Genomic DNA, 20052 nt, shown 5'->3' on the forward strand with positions numbered 1-20052 from the left:
CAAGTGGAATGAGAGGTTTAAGATTGTTTCCTGAAAACTGAGTAGCACAAATGCAGAATTCTGAGTTTTGCAAGTGTGGCAATTGCACTGGGGAGGCCAGGACTCTGCAGTCCCTCTGGATTGGGCCAGCTCTCATGGCACATCCTAGCATGCATGTGTGTGGAGAGGGAATTCAGGAAAAGTCTCATCAGTGATCTGATACTGCAAGGACATAGCTGCTGTGTGGGTTGGGCAAGCGGGGAAAGCTTTCTGTTGATGTATGTCTCTTGTGTAGCCAAAATTCAAGATCTGGAAACTGAGAAAAACAATGTAAGACTGAAAATAGACAGAAGTGCGTTTATGCATTTCAAAGTGTGGCCCAAAAATGTGTGAGGTTTGGAGGAGCTGTGGAGTTGGTGGTAATTATTGCTACAGTGTGCTCATACATTATTGTTCCAGTATTGCGGGAGTTGCATCATTGACTTGAGTTTTTGTTGTCTTGATCAGCCTGAGTGTGAGAGGAGTCACCATATGAAAGTGCAGGGTGAATGGAGCAGGTAAAACTACTTAAAAATGGAAGACATCTGTTTACTATCGTATGTACATGGTCTATGATGACTGCTTCCAGCATGTCTGTATTCAGTGTTCAAAAAGAGATTCTTGTAATAAGTCTCAATAGTAAATCTCATACCAAGCTCATGGAATAACACAATGACTGAAGCTTTTTTCCTTGTGTGCCAGCAGGTTATATATCAACCTGTTATTAATGATATGATATAACTTTCTTTGATTTGAAAACAGCTCTAAGAAATCTGTCTTGCTCAGTTGAGGTTCTCTTGCCGTCAATTACTGTTTTGTGTGCAGAAGACAGTTCCTTTGGCTGGAAAAGACTGACTTAAGTCTCTATAGGAGGCCCATATTTTTACTGCCTCTTGTCCTTTGCATCCCTTAAGGGAGATACCCTGAACTAGTGGGAGAGAGTGCAGAATGAGGTAAGTGGTGCCTCATCAGACCTCAGGTTTATCAGCTGTTCTTTGCATTTGTATGTGAAGAATATTCTACTTGGTATGGCTTTTAGTTTGCTTTTTAAACATTTGGTAGATGACTAAGTTAGGCTCTGTAACATATGAAGCGAGCCCAATTTCATAACACTTGAGCATTCTTGGGAGTTACTTGGTCCCAAGGCAGTCTGAAGAAGATTGTGGATGTTAGAGCACCTAAGACACAAAAGCATTAAACTAAGCAGCTCCTGATGAAATGGCAATGGCACATTTTACTTTGCTTCTTTTTATCACCGGAAATTCTGCTCCTATGTTCTACTCTTACTGTCACTTTTGTAGATTTTTGAAAAAGTATTTAGTAAAATGGAGCCAGTTCAGAACTGTTTTTTTTCCCCAAGTGGGTAAGATTTAAAGATTTATCTGGTTGTCTTTCAGTTCTCTCTGTGGACAGAATAATGTATTATGGTTTTGCAGTAGTTACTGATGAAAAGAACTAGTAAAATAGTTGTTGGAAAGGTAGAACTACTGCTAACCTGAAATTCTCAAGCACTTGCTTCTACTCTGGAAACATCTGGGAGATTTGCTTTGAAAAACACACTGGTAAGAAAAAGTCAGTTTACCATTGTAGGGGCAGAATTTATTGTAGAGCTGCGTCTTGTTGTCCTTAAGAAGGCTTTCTCCTGCTGTTGGTTTAGAGCAGTTTTCTTCCTGGATATATAAATATATGTATATATGTCTCGGTCCAGTGCTATTTATATGCATAGCATTACTTCAGTGAACAAGCATATAGGCTTTCTGAAACAGAATAATTGAAGTTGGGAGGTATAGTGAATGTAATTGTTTTACTTGATTGTTGTTCAGTTTTGAACATAGTTTTTTGTTCATGATTTTGCTTGTCCTCCTGCTGAACAGTCAATCACACTAAAATACAAGTTGATGAATTAGCTTAGTAGCTAATGCAATCCACATCTTCCACCATGGCATGATTTGGGCCTGTATGGATGCTAAGCTCCCTGCTGAATTTGACCACTGCAATGCAAAGCACTGCGGGCTTTGAGATTACCGTAAACTGCATCTAGGAATTGGAGTTGTACAATGTGGTGCTCTTTCTTTGCTCTGAGTTAGTGTTTTATCTTTTATTTGTATATAAATAGATAAAGTTTTCTGCAGCTGTATGTAGCGCTTGTGCTTTTTAATATGGGAACTGGTCATAGGAAAAAAATCGTGTAGTTGTCAAAAATGTGGACAACAAAACAGCTGTGAAAATAAAACTTTTTCACCTTTACCAGAAGATCTAGACCTCTGTTGTGCTTTGATCTTCTTACTGAAACAATTACTTCATTTCCTTAGCTTCTTAAAAGAAGGACCTTGATGCTGTGAGCCAACTTTATTTTGTGGGCTTAACATACATTGCAGGTTTTTGTGCTGATGTAATATATGAGAAAGTGGGTGACAAATCGGTGCATGCTTTGTTATGATGCTCCATTACTCTGGACTTGAGGTATGGATAAGTTTCTCTTGTGCTATGCCCTCTTTCATCAATGTATTATTATTCAGGGTAAACCATCTCACTCCTTGTTCCATAAACAGCTACTCTGCCACTTCCATTGTGTGTTCTATATTTTGCAGAGCAGACTTATAATTGTATTTATTCTTGAATGAAACAGGTAAACTTAATTTATTCAAATGTAACCTGGTTTATGGTGGTATATAAGAATAAACCAGTCTGGAACCAAAGAATAATTACTTCTAAGCTGTATAGTACGTATTGAGACATGCAGTGCATTGCTTTAAGTTGACTTACGTGACTAAATGCCATTTTTAGCTTCTCTGTTGAAGCCTGAGATTTTGTATTTTCTGCATTTTTGAATTAACTAAATAACTGTACTGCATTACCCCAGTGCTTATGCCTGTACTTACTTAAACCTGAACACTTCAGTATTGCAAGACCTTAGACATTTCTCTTCTTGGCTTGTTTTCTCAAACTTTTGTCCTTTGCTACTTTATACCAGTTATAGCATAGTTATGCTTTTTATAAAGTGCATTGAAGTGGATTTACGTTCTTCTGAATGTAAGCTTCGACTTCAGTTTCTTTATGTAAGAGTAACAGCTATAGGAGGATGTGATTTACTGGATACTCAGAGTAACAGTAACAAGTGGTCCCTGCTTCAGTTGTAGTGTCAGTAGTGTAATATATTAAGTCTAATCTAGAACAGTGTCCTGATCTCGTATTGAACTGGAAATCAAGTTATACTAAATTTAATAATACTTGTCTAGAATTACTCAATAGTCGTATGCCTTACTTCCTATTTTTTTGTTTTCTCTAACTATAGGAGTGAATTGGGTTTGATTGGTATTTGAAATACATCATTTAATAGCTCTTTGAGTGGAATTTTATAGACTTGTAATATATTTGATAGTTAGTGGAACTTTTTTACGTGATGCTAGTTGTACATAGCACAATAGATACTGAACACTCGACCTGAGTAGCAAACAAATAATCTGTGGATGGTATTAGCGAAAGAGCTACATCTGAGGTGATCCATAATTTTTCAAACTGTCTAATGCAAACAAGAAAAATTCAGACACTGAGAATGCTCAGCTCTTGAGAGCCTGAATGCTTGGATTTGCCATGTTGAGTTTTGTGGGTTTCTTCCATATGAGGTGTTACAAGCTGTGTATTTCTGCAGAAACAGGAGATCGTAGGTTTAGTAAAGAATCATAATGTGCTTTCTCTAAAAAGAAGGGGCTTTGTATTCTTTTTAAAGAGATGAAAAGTGGTATTTTTTAACAGAAAGGACCTGTTTGTTTTGTTCTCCAAGTATTCCAGTTAACTCCACAAAGCTGGAGAGTGTGGCTGTTTGGTTTTGAGAAAGGGAGATCTGTTAATTCCCAACAATGTTTTTTGTCCTTGTTTCTATGTACTTGCAGAATGTCTTTCAGCATAGTGGTTCCAGATAGGCATGGTGTCTCATTACTGATGGGGAAGGCTTGTTTCTTGTAGCTTAGTATGTAACCTGCATTGCAACAGTCTTAAACTGGTTTCCTGTATAAAGCTTTGTCTTTGACTTAATCTTGGCTTCCATCCTTTAGCTCCACATCTGTGAGTGACTCATAACGAGCAAAGCCATCAGAAAAATATTGTGTACATTTTTATCCAAATCTGTAGGGTTTTTGTTTCTATTTTTTTTACAGCCTTACCGCATTCTTCTCTCGTATGTAATGAATCATACAGTATCTGTGTGCATACCTGACAAGAAAAGTGGTTGCGCATAGAGAGAAAATGGAACACTAAACAAATAGAGTATCCCTAGTCATCCATCTGTTGAGAGCAGAGCTTTTGTATTTGGCACTTATCCTCTGTCAGCCCCTGGGGCACTTCTGAAATGATATATGTATTTTTTACCCCTCCTGTAAACAGCAAGTTCTGTTAAATGGAGGCTGTGGCTTGGGGGCAGATTCAGTTCTGTCAGTCACTGGCAGCAAGAAAGTTTCTGCCTCCTGAGGCTCTCAAGAATTTTTTTGTCTCCACAGCACCCAGTGATTCAGAAAAGCAGCCCTGCCACAGAGCCTTTTAGAAAAATGGCAAGCTTTGCATCTTCTACTTCTCTTGTTCTTGCAGGAATGCTTTGATTCACCAATGGTGTTTCATTTCTAGGTTGCTCTGTCAGCTGTTCTGTTCCTTCTGCGAAGTGTTTGGTGGCTAGGTTTCAGGCAAGAGGAAAAATGCTGGAGCCTGTAAGACAGTTCCTTTGTCTTCCATCTTTCCTTTCACCATCTATCTAGGTGAAGAAACAACTTCCAAATTCAGCGTAGGCTAGGTGCGTGTTGGCTCATAGGCTGAAAATGGAGTCAAGGATGATGTCAGCGTAGGTCAGCTGAGGCAGGCAACTTGGAAGTGGGGCTGGAATGGCTTAGCTCAACTACACTGTTTTCATCTCTTCCCTTGTGTCAGGAGTAGGCCTATAGTAATGGAAGAATGAGTTGCCTGGGTAAATAGCTTTTCATTTCTGTGATTAGAAGTATTCTATAGTACCTGTGGGTTCTATGGGATCTTGGTGAGGTTTTCCAGCCTCTCTACACCCAGGCAGATCGACACTTCCTACCAGCTTGGTGTCATTTGCAGTCTTACTGAGGGTGCTCTCAATGCCCTCATCCAGGTCATCAATAAAGGTATTGAAGAGGACAGGCCCCAGCACCGACCCCTGGGGAATACCACTCGTGACCAGTCGCCAGCTGGATTTAACTCCATTCACCACCACTCTCTGGGCCCGGCCCTCTAGCCAGTTCTTTACCCAGCAAAGAGTGTACCTGTCCAAGCTAAGGACTGTTCCCTTTTACCCCGGCGGCCAAGCTGAGTTCAAGCCAGGCTTTTGCCTTTCTAATTTTCTCCCTGCACATCCTAACAACCTCTTTGTACTCTCCCTGAGTTGCCCATCCCTTCTTCCACAGGAGGTAGATTCTTTTTCTCCTGGAGCCTCAAGAAAAGCTCCCTGCTCATCCACGCCGCACTCCTTCCCCGCTAGCTCATCTTGCAGCTCAGTAAGATGTCTAATTACTCAATTTCTTGAGTAAAATGGCCAAAGCTAAACCACCTCATGTTTCCTTGCTGCATCTCAGTGCAGGTAACACTTCCTGGCATGGGGTTCAGCTTCTTTTCTTCCTTGAGTGCAGTTTGGGTAAGAAGTGGAGGAAGTCTGAGTTCACAGATTCTTTGTTGTTATGTTCAGTTAGCAAAAACATTTTAGAAACATAAGAATCAGTCATGGTCTTTGCTTTTTAGTCCCACATCCAATATAATATTTTATAATTATAATAAAATATTTTTCTCAAATTGGGGAGGAGGGTAATACTGGAGTGAGGGAGGGTGCTCAAAGGGACTTAATACAGTGTTTTTATCAGATTTCATTCATGCTAATAGATGTATGTTAGCCTATGTGTCTTACTGTAAATTGTGGTATGTGATAAGTGTTTTTTCTTTAAAAAGCACTGCAAGTTTAATTTTTTCTATTTTAAGAGAAATCAGAAATAAAACCACGCTATTACAAAATTTAGATGCTGAAAACTCTTCTTCTGCTTTGATCAAAATGGAAAAGAAGTAATTTATAATAAACAAAAATGTGATAGTAATCTGGGAATCTCTGGGTTATTATCAAAAATTAAGTTGCTCTTTAAAAGAAACATCTTGACAAAGCAAAGAAAACTTGTTTGCCTACACTAAACTTGTTCTTTGACTTTGTGGCCAGTACTTTAATATTGCTTATTAAGTCCCTGCAATAAGACCAGAAATAATCAAAACAGTCCAGTTTTTACATTTAATTTGTGAGTACTTAAAATAGTAGGACAACTATTCCTTTTCTTTCATAAAATATCTAGTTTGTATTACAGCCGCCAATTCTTTAGCTGAGATGTTCTGTTTTGAATTTGTTCTTTGAGCTCTCGTCTCCTTACCTACAGCCTGGCAGCAAGCTATGCTTTCCGTGTATGCAGGACTTGAAAAGCAGTCTTTATTAGCTTGAGATTTCTTATGCTTTAAGGAAGTACTATTTTTACATAGAATTGTTGAACTTTAATTAGCTAAGAAATTTCAGATGAGCCCTCAATTCTTCCCAGAAGCAGGCCAGGTGACTTAATCTGTTATTGAAATTGGAGTAAATGAAAGATTCTTAATACTCTTCTACATCATTTAGATACAATGCAGCTGTCAGTCTCCCTGATGTAGTATGTTAACTCTTACAAACCACCATGCAGATAGAAGAATGACTCATCATGATAAATACCATAATTTGACCATCAAATAATTCAAATATTTTAAGTGTAGAATGCATAGTGACTCTCCTTGGTTTTCAGCTTATGGTTTAACCAACTGAGTATAAATAGAGGGAAGAGCCTTTGGTTTCAACCTAGTTTTTGACAGAGAAAACAGGAAGGTGAGAATGGGCTCTGAAAAAGCTAGCATCAAACTAAAGCTGATAAAAGTTTGTATGTGAAGGGGAAGCTGAAAACTTGATGTTGGAACATGAGCTGGCATGTCTGCTATAAGCTTGTAGCAGGCTTTCAGCAATGGTTCACATGGTATGCTGAAGCAGAGAGTAGACGAACTGTTTTGCACAGCACTAGTTCACTACTAATCACTTTCTCTCCCTTCTCCTCTTCCTGATCTATGATTGTAATTCTAGCGTGGCTATAATAATTAAGCTGCTTGGCAAAGTTTTTTGTATGTGTGAATTTCTGCATGCAAGGGAAGAGAAGCAAAGTAATAGAGGTACGGGTTTCTTGAGTTTAAATACTGAAGAATCCTCGCTGAGAAAGCTAATAGAGCAGTTTTAATCGGGATATAATACATTGATGACAGCTACTTGGTTTTACTGGCTGAATTCTTAGGAGTAGCTGGCAGGAAGTAAAGCTTTCACTATCTTTGAAGTCTGAAATCTTGGGCCATACAGTCTTCAGTGCTCCTTGTCACATAAGCATCCTGTGGTTGGGTGGGTGAGCCAGACCCATGTGCCTTTTGAAGGAGAGATCCCAACATGGAAAAGGGGTCCCAGGGCAACCCAAGCTTCACAGCTGGCTTTCAGTCTGTGATTTGATTATAGAAATGTATAGATCTGCATACTTTCTCTATGCAGAGACTTGGCAGAAATCATTTTCCCTAGAGATAAATTTGTTACACAAAATGAGAAAGATCTGTTGGTATGTATCTAGAATTTAAAATTGTTATATTTTTAAACACTGTTTCTGGATGAACCAATGCAATTCTAAAAATATTGATTCCAGGGAGAGAAAATTGACAAGGCAGTAGCTTGTAGCATTAACTCTATTTATTTTTCTTGATGCTACTTGCCATCAAATCCATGAAGTCCTTAAAGAAACCAGAAGTAAATCACTGGAATATTAGTTCAAAACCATTTTGGTCTTTGGAGTGTATATAGCATTCTTTCTTGGCAATGTATGCAGTGGCAGTAAGCATAAATTGTTTTAAGCCTTTCTGTTTTCTCTTGGCATTTTTTGTTCCTTATTCATTGTAAATAATGGAGGGAACTTTGCATTCTGGTTGTAGGATGGTTTTACTTAATTGCCAAAAGTCTTATTACAGTATGCGGAAAAAGATTACTGAAAAATTATTGTATTAACTAAGTTTATGTAGTTTGCATGAGAGAGACTTCATAATTTTATATGCGGAACTAAATGTGGACTTGAGGAATGAATGAAAAATACAAACTTCTGTATGCATTCAGGAGAGGCCTCAGTTCAAGAAATCTCAAGCAGCTAGCTAGTAGTTCGGATAGAGGCCATAGATCCTATACTTCCACAGTGCTCAGAAAATGCTGTATTTCAACAGCAGTGTAGAAGCAGTCTATGTTCAGAGGCTGCTTTTTTTTCACATTAGTTATGTCTGTCAGAAGTTCTAGCACATCTGGCTTTTCCACTAATAGCTTCATAGCTTGTGTGTTAAGCTTGTTCCAAGAGAAGGAGATACAGTGGAACCTACCCAAAAACATCTAGTTATTTAACAGACTGTTTTTTGTCCTTTACTGAGAATGCTGAAATTGATCCAGTTCTCCTTAGGCTGCTCAACTAGAAACAGAAACTTCCTGTATAAAACTTGCATTTGTGTCCCGGATATCTTTTTGCTTTAATTGTTTTCAATTGTTTTCCTCTTAATTTACATATTAATCAAAGATGATACTTGTACTTTTACCTGCAGTTCTGGAGTCCTTTCATCACATAGTATGTAAACATTGGATAATTATGTAATATTACAGGTACTGTGTATTTCCTTACTTCACAAATTTGTCAGCATGATATATGGATAGGTGCATTCCTTGCCAGCTTTTTCAGTTCTGACTGTGCCAGTAACTTCTTGAGTACTTTGCGTTGTGTTCCTTCCACTACCCTTCTTTCTGATATTTCCAGTTGACTTTGTAGTGTACTCTGACTGCTCTATGGTGAGCATCCTCAAAAACTACAGGTTGCCTTACTAGTGAACCTAAAAGTAGAAGCATCTGTCTTGTCTGTTCGTTCTGTTGTTCGTTTGCTCTTTTTCTGCTTCTTGACTCTGGAATACTTAAAAGCTAATAGAAATCTTAAAATACCAGGATGTATGAGTTACAGAATACTTGATACTTACTATAAAACTAGTGATTTTTTTCCCCTTTGTTGCTTGGGAAGACTATTGCACAGGGAAAGGGAAGATGGTGACTTTTCAGTTTTTCTTCTACACTGTGGAAAGTTCTCACTTCACATGAAAGTGAAGTTAATTGTGTTACGGAGAGAATATCTCTAACTTGCAGCAAATTCAAAACTAGTCAGAAAACTTAAGCTACCTCACAGTGAGATGAATATGTAGCTGAAATACGATTGAAAGGCCAATACAATAATAGAATTCAAGCTTGTTGTTATGCAAATTGTTGCTTATTTAAGCTTTTCTTCATTCTTTTGCCAGACGCTTTCATTTCGGCTCATCAGCTCTTACTCTAACTTCTTAGTTTGTGAGCTGAAAACTGGAAGTGAGACTAGCTTTATAATTGGAAGAAAAATGGGAACTTACTTTGTTTGGATATCGACAAATTCAACTTAAGGTCAGATTCTTTAAACAATGTATGCTCTTCCTTTTTGTTACTGATGGCTTGTTTGAAGCAATTTGGTTCAGCTCAGTGGCCTATGGGGGTGGAATTCTTTATCTTGGCTTGATGCGGGTGAGCTTTCAGAGTGTGTATGGGTTATAGTCTCTGCACAAAAAAACCACGATCTTCTTATGTTGGTTTCTGATTCAAGCCTAGCTGTTCAATGAAAAATGGTGTATTTTTTGTATGATAACTAGCTTGGTGCCTTCTCAGGAAAAAGCTCTGACTTTGGCTTTCGTCCATTTCTTATAATGAACAATCATTTCCTGAAAACAAAAACAACAAAGAAGTCACTATTGGGTCAACACCTTTTTATAACTTTGAGGAAAGATAAGAACTAATTAATATGAGGAAAACATCAAGTTTTACAAGTTCTTTGTGATTCACTGGATAGAAAAGTTTTTTTTTTTAAAGCTTGCTACTTAAGGTATATTAATCTACAGTTAGGTGAAATCACATTAATTTGGTTTGTCTTGTTAAAACTCAAGTATTTTAGCTCCTCTTCAAATGAGTTTTCTTGATGCAAGGAATAATTTTGTGTCATAGCTGAAACCCTGAGACAAGAACATGCAATTAGATTCTGATAAATGTAGGTTTTTCAGTGAAGAGAAAGGAAGAAGTTGTGATACTAACCAACCTGAAGGCAAATCTACAAATATTTTTCGTAGTTTTTTATATCAATTTCAAGAGCTTAGGGAATGAGGCACAAAGCTGATTTGTGAGATCAATTTGCAATAACGGCTCCATTAAACCAAACTTGACTGAATCTGAGTACCTTTGTTTCAGTTCCTGTAAAATGCGGTCTACTTTGTAATGATTCTTTTCATGATTAAAAGAACACTTAAATGTTAAAATTCACTGTTCCATATGAACTTAAAAGAAATTACAATCTGGCTTTTTTCTGATTTGATGATTAAGTAGACAAGCAGTGTACCTAATGGGTACAATAATAGTTAACACCTGTTTCAACTGTTTCATATTTGTGTTGGATGGGACCTTGGCAATCCAATATATCTTGAAAAGTGAAAACCTGATATAAAATATTTCATGGTATGGAAGAAATTATAATAAACAAAGTATAGCTTAAAGTATAAAATGCCTGTTATGCACATTTATTTAGTCTTTCCTTGTGTTTCTGAAGCCAATGTTATCATTTTGTGTAAAAATAATCCTAGTTTTTGTGAAGGTCAGTTAAGTAATTATCGAACACAAAGAAGTAAATACTGTTTCCAAGAAACCAGTACTTGCTGAGTAGCAGAGGTTGGTGCAGATGAAAAACTTTGTCAGTCAGGAGGCAGTGCATGGTGTTAATTTACCATTTTGCTTGATGTGGCAGAATGGTAAATGATGTGGTCAAGCCCAGTTTGGGGATGGGGCCACTGACAGAAGGGTGTGGTAGTCTGAGGCTGGTGACCACGTGGAATTCCAGAACTCTCCTGGATATACTGTCAAAGCACAGATCCTTTTTAGTTTCTCAGTAGAGATGCTGATAATTGTTTGTTGTGGTAGACATTTAGTTGAGTTCAAGGAATGCTGTCATTGACTTGGTAGTGCTTCTGCTGTAAAATGTCCTGTTTAAAAATTTAAAGAACTGCTCTTTTACTATTTGTGCTGTATTTGTGATGCCTGGTCCCACTGATGGAGAAACCCATGGTTTCCTACTTAAGATGCAGGAAAGATAATTTGGTCTTCTGCTTCTGCTTGGGGCAGTGGTTGCCCAAATGCCTTTAGCTGGATTTCTTAAGGTAATGTCATTCATCTTAATCATGGAGCAAAGCACGAGCATTTAGACTTTGAGGTTGTTACTGACTTAGTGTTTCTAAGATGCTTTTTTTTTACAAAGTCAGAAAGCATACAACTTTGTTTATTAAAATCAGAAAGCTTATTTTGAGTGTTCTTATCAGATGGATTACATTGTGCCTTCTGTGTGGCACTGCCAGCTCCTCTGCCTCAGTGTCTGAAATAACTGAACACTCATTTTTGAAGAAGTGTTGGCTTCATGTTAATATTTCAGTTAAAATTAGTAAAATAACTAAAATAATCTGCCAGGGTATGAACGTCAGCTATGAATTCTGAGAGGTTCTCAATATAGTATTTCAAAGACAAGATTTGTTTTGAAAGTCAGGGTTAATACTCTCAAGATTTGTTTAGAAAAAAAAGTTGAGCTTAGGATGCAGTGACCTATCAGGCCTTTTTTCCTAAACACAAATTAACGCTTGCTTTTCTCTCAGTTTGTCTGATTGAGGTCAGCTTCAACAACTTGCTGAGTTGTGGCTCATTGTAGCAAGCGCTGCACAGTTTGGAAACCATTTTCAATGACTTGTGCATAAATTTTAAAATTTCGGGGAATAATTCTGGAGCTTGTTTCCCTGCCCAAGATACTGGGCTTGTGGTGTTAATTAAAAAGCTAAACGGACTTTGTTCTAAGAAAGAAATGAGTGACTTTCCTTGTGTTTGGCAACTGTTGCTGTGTTCAGTAGCAACAGATCTCTGCCTCTTTTAGAGAGAAAGTAAGGCTTTGAAGTGGTAAAATCTTAACCATGTTAGAAACTACGAACGTTAAAATTTCTTCTGTGTGTATATACGTACACACACACTTCATTTGGAAGTAAACATACATTAAATTTATGCAGTGTATAAACAATTGAAATTTATGGGTTTTTAGGTGTAATTTCTCCTCCTAAGGAAATGGAATAACAATACAGTAAAGCAATATTATCGGTACAAAGAGTTTAATGAGAATGGCAGAAAAAGAACATAAGTGAAAAATAACTAACCTTGCAATAAACATGATGTGTTACTTCATGTAGATTATCTGACTTATTTTCTTAGCTTTAACTAGAAAAGAAGAAAATACCATTTCAAGCCTAACTTGATATTTTAAGCTACAATTGAGTATTTTTCATTCAGCATTTAACAGATAGCAGTCGTTAGGCCACCTTAATATTGAACAACTATTTTATGCAAAAAAGTGAGCACAGATGTAACTCAATAGACTAAATGCATGATGGACACGCAGGAAATACTGAAATCATCGGAAGAACTGCTTTGAGTACAGCAGTCTGAAAGTTCAGTGTGTTTTTTCAAAAATAAATAAAAACCCACAGTACAGCCTTCCCTGTCTTTTGTTAGATATTACAAGGCGTTAAAAGTTATAATGAAAGACCATATCTTTATTCTTCAGTAAAGCAATTGAAAACACCGAATAATGACTAAAATTGTAAATGCAATTTGCACCAACTTCATTAGGACACTCCCATTCCCTCTTTTCCCTTCCTTTGTGCTTCTTGGGGTCTATGTGTTCTGTCATATAGTTGCTGGTGAGGTCAAGCTGTAAATCAGGTCACCAGAATGATTCAGATTAAAAACAAACCTACAATACAAAGTTTGGAATTTGCATTGTCAGCATTCTGCTTAAATGCCTTGCAGAGCATCACTGCCATTATCTAAGCCATCTCTTGTATTCAGCAGCTGGAACAAAATCTGTCTATTCTCAAAGCGACAACTTCAGCTTTCCATCTGTCATCTCTTCTACAATTTGTCTTCTGGACCCTCTGATTAAAAGCACATTGAGCCCGTGTATCATTTGAAATAGCATTTTGGTACTCGCCTCCTTAAAATGATTCAAAGCTGTTTCTGAGTTACTGAAAGACATGTAAAAACAACATGCATCTGTGAAGTGGCTGCTGTCAGAAGTTAACTTTTGTTTGTGATTTTCTTGCTAGTACCTTTGGCTTGCAATGTACAAGTTGAATTTTGTTTCCAGAAACCCTGCTCTGGTGAAGCTTTCAGCAGTGTACTCTTCTGTCACAGGCAGTTGTGGGTTTGGAGGGTGAGGGGAGTGCTGTTCTTTTCACAGTTCGTGAAGCTGGGATTTACTCTGCAGCAGAGTGACTGCTTCACTTGATTCCTCTGCTTTGACTCTGAATGAAAGAACGGGAACTTCTGAATTGAACTGTATAGAACTTCATGGTCTAGGATTTCACCACAGTATTTAGGTGTTAGTGATATTTCCTGCAAAGCCCTCCAATGCAGTGGCATTACTTCCCCTGGGGAAGGAACAGCGGTCTGGTGTGGTTACCTTGTATCGTCTCGGCGGCTTTTGCTCTGTCTGGAATTGCTGATGTCATCAAAAGAGCAGGGAGAACTAAGTAGCTGGAACAGCTGTGAAGGTAGGTGATGTGGCTAACCGGATGTCTGTTCTGTGTATGAAAAATACAGAAGAATCACAAAGACAATGAGTGTCTTCAGCAATCCAAGTTTCCAATCAGGAAACTTGTTTTATTTTTTTCCCCCTTTTGGTTCCTTTGCCTGGAATTGCATTTGGAGGCATTCTTTTTTGGGGGGGAAGAGACAATTATCCTTCTCGTTATCTCGCTTCTGGAAGACCTACTGTGTTTTGGTTGCTGAGTCTCGAGTTGCAACACAGATAAGCTACAGCATATGTTATGTGCAAACAGTTGTAGCCTTTTAAGAGCAATCCCCTTACATCACCCAAGAGTACAGTGAGAGGTTCAAATTAATGTGGCAGAGAATCCAAGCCCTAATCCCTGTTTTGTTCTTGAAACCACAAAGTTGCATCTTGTTTCTTGTATGCTTGCAAGTCCTTCTCTGAAATGATGTTACTGTTACTATTTTTTCATGCAGGCTTTTTGAAAGGTACTCCTAAGGCTGTATACTTTGTTTACTGCCAATGGATATTCAGGTTAGCGGTTGCTTGCTCTTCCTAAAGTCACTGTTGCCTTTTTGTTAATACGAATGTCCCAGTGTGGCCTCGAAGATGGGAGGGCATGGTGTGCTTGCGCACGCATCTGCTAATGCTCCTTTTACCTGCTCTTCCTCACAGAAGCTCAAGACCCAGAACCCGCAGATCTGTCTTCTTGCATTGCACAATTTGACTCAGCAAGAAGTGTGCTGGGCATGAGGAGGAGGGTGACCTTCTCCCTTTTGTGCTTTTTACCTAAAAACCTGTACTAGTATGAAGTTAATGGTTTTTCAGTTTTTGTTGTTTGCTATTTTTCCTCTCAGGAGTTTCTTTGGATGCCCTTGATACTTTCACCTTTCAGCCTCTGAAACTTCCTAGACTAAACAGCTCAAAATGTTTTCCCTTCGTGACAAGTTCATATTTGCCAATTGCTGAGTGATACCACCAGCCCCGTTCAGTGCAACTTCTAGCTTCAAGTCACCCTTCTTGAGCACTGTTCTTGTATTCAGAAGTGCTAATGCTTCTGGTTTGTACAGCAGGACTGTTCCTAGTTTCTAGGGCTGCTTTCAACTTTTCAGCTGTGTTGATTGTAGCAGATCAGAAGTGCTGTTGGTCTAAAGTAGTACTGCAAAAATTCACTGCCTAACAAGCAAATGCAACAGCAGTAATGTGTGCTTGGATTTCTGCGGTGCTTTGTCAGCCTCAGTAAACCAAAGAGCAGCAAGTATGGTATCAAGTTGTTCTACTTCCCTTCAATATTAAAAAAAAGTAAATAGTAGAATAGAGGTACTTATTCATGTGATTCAGGCTCAATACACTGCTTAGTCTTGTTTTGGTTCTGATTCTTAATCTTGATTTAGTAAATACTGTGCTCTTCCAGCTTTCTTTTTACATCTTAATAGAATTATATGGCAAAGCATGCAATGTGAATAAATCATTAGACATAGGTGATCATGTATCTAAATTTTATACAAAGTATATACATATAGTAGCTCTATTATGCAAATAAACATGTGCTTGGAACTGATCCTTAGCAAGTGACTCACAAGATGTTGTTCCAAGTATTAGTCAGTTGTTGATAAATGTCTATTGCATAAGAAAAAACTTACCCGGAATTATAATTTCACAGTAGCATGGGCTCATTGATGAGTTTTTTTTTAATATGTAGAGTTAGAAATTTTCGCCCAGGTATTTTGTAACCAGATGTCATTTTTGTTTTACAGCTGCTGCTGAGGGCAAAGGGAAAAGTGGGGAAGACTTTTTTCAGAAGGTGAGAATTTTACTTCAATTCTGTAACAGCAATTGACTAGACAAAAAACGGTGCTCCCTGTTCATTCATTATTTCTACTAGTGAAACTTACTGCGTCGTTTCCATGGTATGATGAAATCTGTTTTTCAGTATTTGCTGTTTAATGCCTACTAGCCATCAGCTGTGCATAGACTGTATTGATAAATATGTTCTTCGGTGTATTCTGCTGTAATTCACTTAAAAGCTTAATTATTCTTTAACTGAAAGTTTCAAACGATGCATTTTGAAAGCATTTCCCCTAATAGCAGAGGATTCATCAAGAAGATGGTTTGTGGTGGTCTTAATGTTTCTGTCTGTGGATAAACACTACATCCTGTTATTGAAGAACTGACATGAAACTTACTGTGCTATCATTGAAAGCATAAATATTTGGTTGAGAAATGCAAAGTCCTTTTAAGAAAGAAATGCAAAATCCACACAGTGTTTCAATAAAGTCTGTGGTTAGACAGAGGCACGGAAGGACTGGAAAAAATAGTCCCACAGCAACTCAACTACAAAGAGAAACATGAACAAGAGTAATGGCTTTGAAATTGCTTTTTTACAAAGCAACACAGGTTTTTTAATGAATAATGTGTAAAATATTTGAGTCGATGAAGATACTACATAAAGTGTGCAAGTAAAAATGAGCTGTTTTGTCTTTTTGTACTCCAGAGAAGACAATGCAAACCTTCGGGTTGTATCCTGAAATGCCTTGAAACTTTTTTGACTAGCTGTCTGTTAAACAAGTAACTGCCCTTATTTTCCATATTTTGTTCATACTTAGAGATGATACTTTAAAAGATATGTTTTTAGATGTGAAAGAACACTTTATCCTGTATGACATCAGTATGTGCCTTGATAAAGGCTGGAGGGGGAGGAATGTGGATAATGGCAAAATATCTATTTTGTTAAGTATTATATGGGATTCTTAGATTACGTTCTTACACTAGGTTACGTTAGATTACACTGGGACTGACAAATGAGTTACTTTTCTGAATGTATTGCTTAATTTTCCAGCGTTAGTATGCGCAGATGAGGAACGTGTCAATAATTCATCCTTAGATGAATTATCCTTTATTAAAATCCTTTATTAAAACGTGTGGATTTTTTTAACTTGATGCAACAAAGCTGAGCCTTAGTAGCAGGTACTTTGTTCTACACATGATTTTACAGTACAGCATTTTCTTACCCTTATGTAAAATTACTTAATTCTTACAGCTGAATACTTCCTCTGTGGAATTGAGTGACTTACATGTTTAATGAGTTTGGATACTTGATTATTTACTGTAGGTATAATCTACCTTAGAATTACACAGTTGTTAGTATAGCAAAAAATACTGTTCTGAATTTAATAGGAAAATGAAATGTCCTTTGTGAATAAGAGTCTATTACTTAACAATATTGATATTGTGTTGTCTATTTTGGCATAATGTATTGTCATAAGCCTGTGTAGTTATTACTTGGCACAGTGTGGATGTAGCAACGGGTTTTAAATGCTGTACTTTAACTAAGGTTCTTAGTGTCTGAGCAACTCCTTAGTTTAACTTACATTAGTAAATCTTCTAGGTACATACATGTGATACTACAGCTAATAAAAACAGATGGAAGCTATCTTCACAAGTTTTCTTTTTCTTAAAAAAAAAAAACAACACAAGAATCTTTGGACAGTGTCTCATAGCTTACTCACCCTCTGTCTGTGCAATTTCCTTTAATCAGGGTTACGCTTTTTCCTTTCTCTCATGTGAAATGAATAAGGCAGTTTCTGGAGGTAAAATGAAGACTTCTGATGTGTTTCAAGCTGTGTAGTGAGGAAGAGTGATGTGAAACATTGGAAACATTGCAAGCTAAGGGAGCAAAATACTTTCAGAAACTTAGTATGAATTCGAACGTGTAGTGAATACATTTTAAATGGTGTTTAAAATAACCTTTCCTCAGGGCTGTATTATCAGACTCGAGTCAATTTGGTGAGAAGGGTGCCGGTTAAGAGTGACATCAAGATCTGAGAGTGCGATTTGCATAAATACTGCCATGGATAACATCTTCAGACAGAAATGTTTTCTGACAAACAAATGTGTTGCACTTACTGTGGGTTGAAAGGAGTGGGCTGGGTGTGAGAAGTTTTCATGTGAGTGCTTCAATGACAGAAGCAACAGGGCAAAGGCTCAGAAGGTGATTCAGTCTGAGAGAGGCAGATGAGAAGGGAAGAGAGGAGGCCAGTTCTGGAGGCAGCAAGGCAGCACTGATTGCTCGCAGATGGCCTAGCTTGGTGGCTGGGCTGTGGGAGACAGTGCTTAGCTTGTGTAAGCTAGACATCAGGAGGAGCAGAATTTACTCCATCTCCCTGAGCTGGGCTTGAAGTCAGAACTCATCCAGGATTATTACCACAAGTTTTGCAGTGCTAAGTCTTTTACTGGTCTTCCAACATGAGTGAGCAGTATTGCTGCCATTAATTTTTGTAATAAGGTAGGCTTCAGTGGATGTGAACTGCTTTTATCAACTTCTAAAGCTGAAAGCTTAATAACAGTTCAAATATCAAGGTGCAATATTTCACTGAGCATTTTAGCAGAACTGAGTATGTGTTCTGCTGTTGCAGTTGCAGAATAAGCCCTTGTTCTTGTCGGTTATTGGCTACACAGGATAAGTATGGCTGTCATTTCTGCTGTATTGTGGTGGGGAAGATGGTGATGAAGTACAACTTCCTCTTCTCTGGAATTAAGTATGAGAAGGGGAAAATAGATAAATGTTCTTATGCAGTGTTACTTAATAATAATAATCTGAGGACTTCAGCATGCTTCTGATATTTTCAAGCTTTAGTACTGCTTCGGAGCTGGGGGAAGACCTAACATAGTCTAATGGAGATTTTTCAAAACCTCTGGCAGCTGCTAATTATTTAACAAGAAAAAAATAAATAATAGTTTTATCTCCAGAGCACTATGGTCTGTGGTTCAGTGATAGGTAATCTTAATTAAGTGTGGATTGGTTGGCTGTTGTTACATACAACAGCTAATGTAAAAGATCATTGTGGGCCTTGCTCATTCTATTGTTCTATTTTTTCTATGAGTAATATTTAATATAAAATTATTACTTACTCTTGATCCAAAGCCCATTTGCAGTTGATGGCAGAATTTTTCCATTGAGTTCAATAACATCTGGTTCATGCCTCATAGGCTAGCAAGGCCCTTCCCAGACAAAAATCAGGACATTGTTCCAGGGAACGTATAATTTATGTAGCATTATAGATATGCATGGCACTTTCATGTAAAATGTAAGAAGGTGATGGGTCTCTGCCTTAAGGATTTTGTAATCCAAAACAGATGAGGGTTGGCTATATGGACAGAGGGGAATTTAATACATCATTTCTGCTTGCTTTTTGTTTTAGCCTTATTGTCTTGCCTTTCTTTTATTCTAATATTTAGAAATCCTAGTGCTAAATGATAACCTCTCACTCTGAAATTCCTCAATGCAACAGTATACACAGAGCTTGAATCACAGGACTGATGGGAGAATGCTGGGATTTAGTTGGTTGTCGTTCTTAGGCTAATATTGGGCATTGTGTTCAGACGAAGGGGCTCTGGAAATGTCCACATGGGGTTCAGCCCAAGTGCTTAACTGTAGGTCCGATGTAAGCTCCTCACTGCAACATGGTTCGGTGCCGAAAGGAAGAGTAGGGTTTTCTTTGCTCACTTTCTTCATTAAATATGTAGGACATTTAAGCATACTGCAGCTGTTTTAGAAGCATTAGTCAACAAAACTATCCTTCAAAGATAGGTTATTTCCCAAGATAAAGATTGGAAGCACAGTACAATAAAAGATTAAAGGGAAAAAAAAAACCCACAAAGATGATTACATGAGCATGTGAAAAATAGATATACCTAATAGCATCTTCATCACTTGTTGGCCAAATTCCAATTTTCATTTGCATTAGTTAATAATGGATGTACTCTACCTCTTTGTTTAGGATGCTGTGGTAGCAGAAGCAGTAAGGAAACAGCTTCAACTTCTATTCATTTAAGATAATACTAGTTTATTTTGCAAAAATACTGAATTTTCGCTTTTTTCTTTGAAAAGCATTTTTTGGATTGATGTTAGGCAGACATTGTAACTTTTGCAAAGCATGTAAATATATTGACAAAGTTATTGTATATGTGAATGCTTTTGTAAGTACATATTTACCCAAATAAATATAATCCAAGGTATCTTTCTGTCTGCTGTAGCTCATGCTGGAAATTGATCATTATTACTTCTTAATCTTTGAACATGAAGTGCGTAGGTAAAGCTCTAAATGTGGATGGTTTTAGGGCACTTTCAGACATAAGTATTAATCATTGACCTGAAACTAAGATGTCCCAGACTGATTATAATCTTTGTTCAGCAGTAACTTTTGAAGGGATTAGCATGTGTCTTCAACCATGACTTCTCTGAAACTCTGTATTTGTAATTAACGTTTCCCTA

General features: G+C 37.5%; 1 protein-coding gene across 1 annotated transcript in view; it reads left to right on the forward strand.

The window, feature by feature from the left end:
- The window catches only part of BICC1 (BicC family RNA binding protein 1), a 100535-nt gene that overhangs the window by 19072 nt on the left and 61411 nt on the right, over positions 1-20052 (forward strand). Inside the window, exon 2 of the mRNA XM_021398993.1 lies at positions 15536-15582. Coding sequence (XP_021254668.1) covers positions 15536-15582 — 47 coding nt within the window. The remainder of the gene's footprint in view (positions 1-15535; positions 15583-20052) is intronic.

The sequence above is a fragment of the Numida meleagris genome, chromosome 5 (genome assembly GCF_002078875.1).
Source record: "Numida meleagris isolate 19003 breed g44 Domestic line chromosome 5, NumMel1.0, whole genome shotgun sequence".
In the NCBI taxonomy this organism is placed as follows: Eukaryota; Metazoa; Chordata; class Aves; order Galliformes; family Numididae; genus Numida; species Numida meleagris.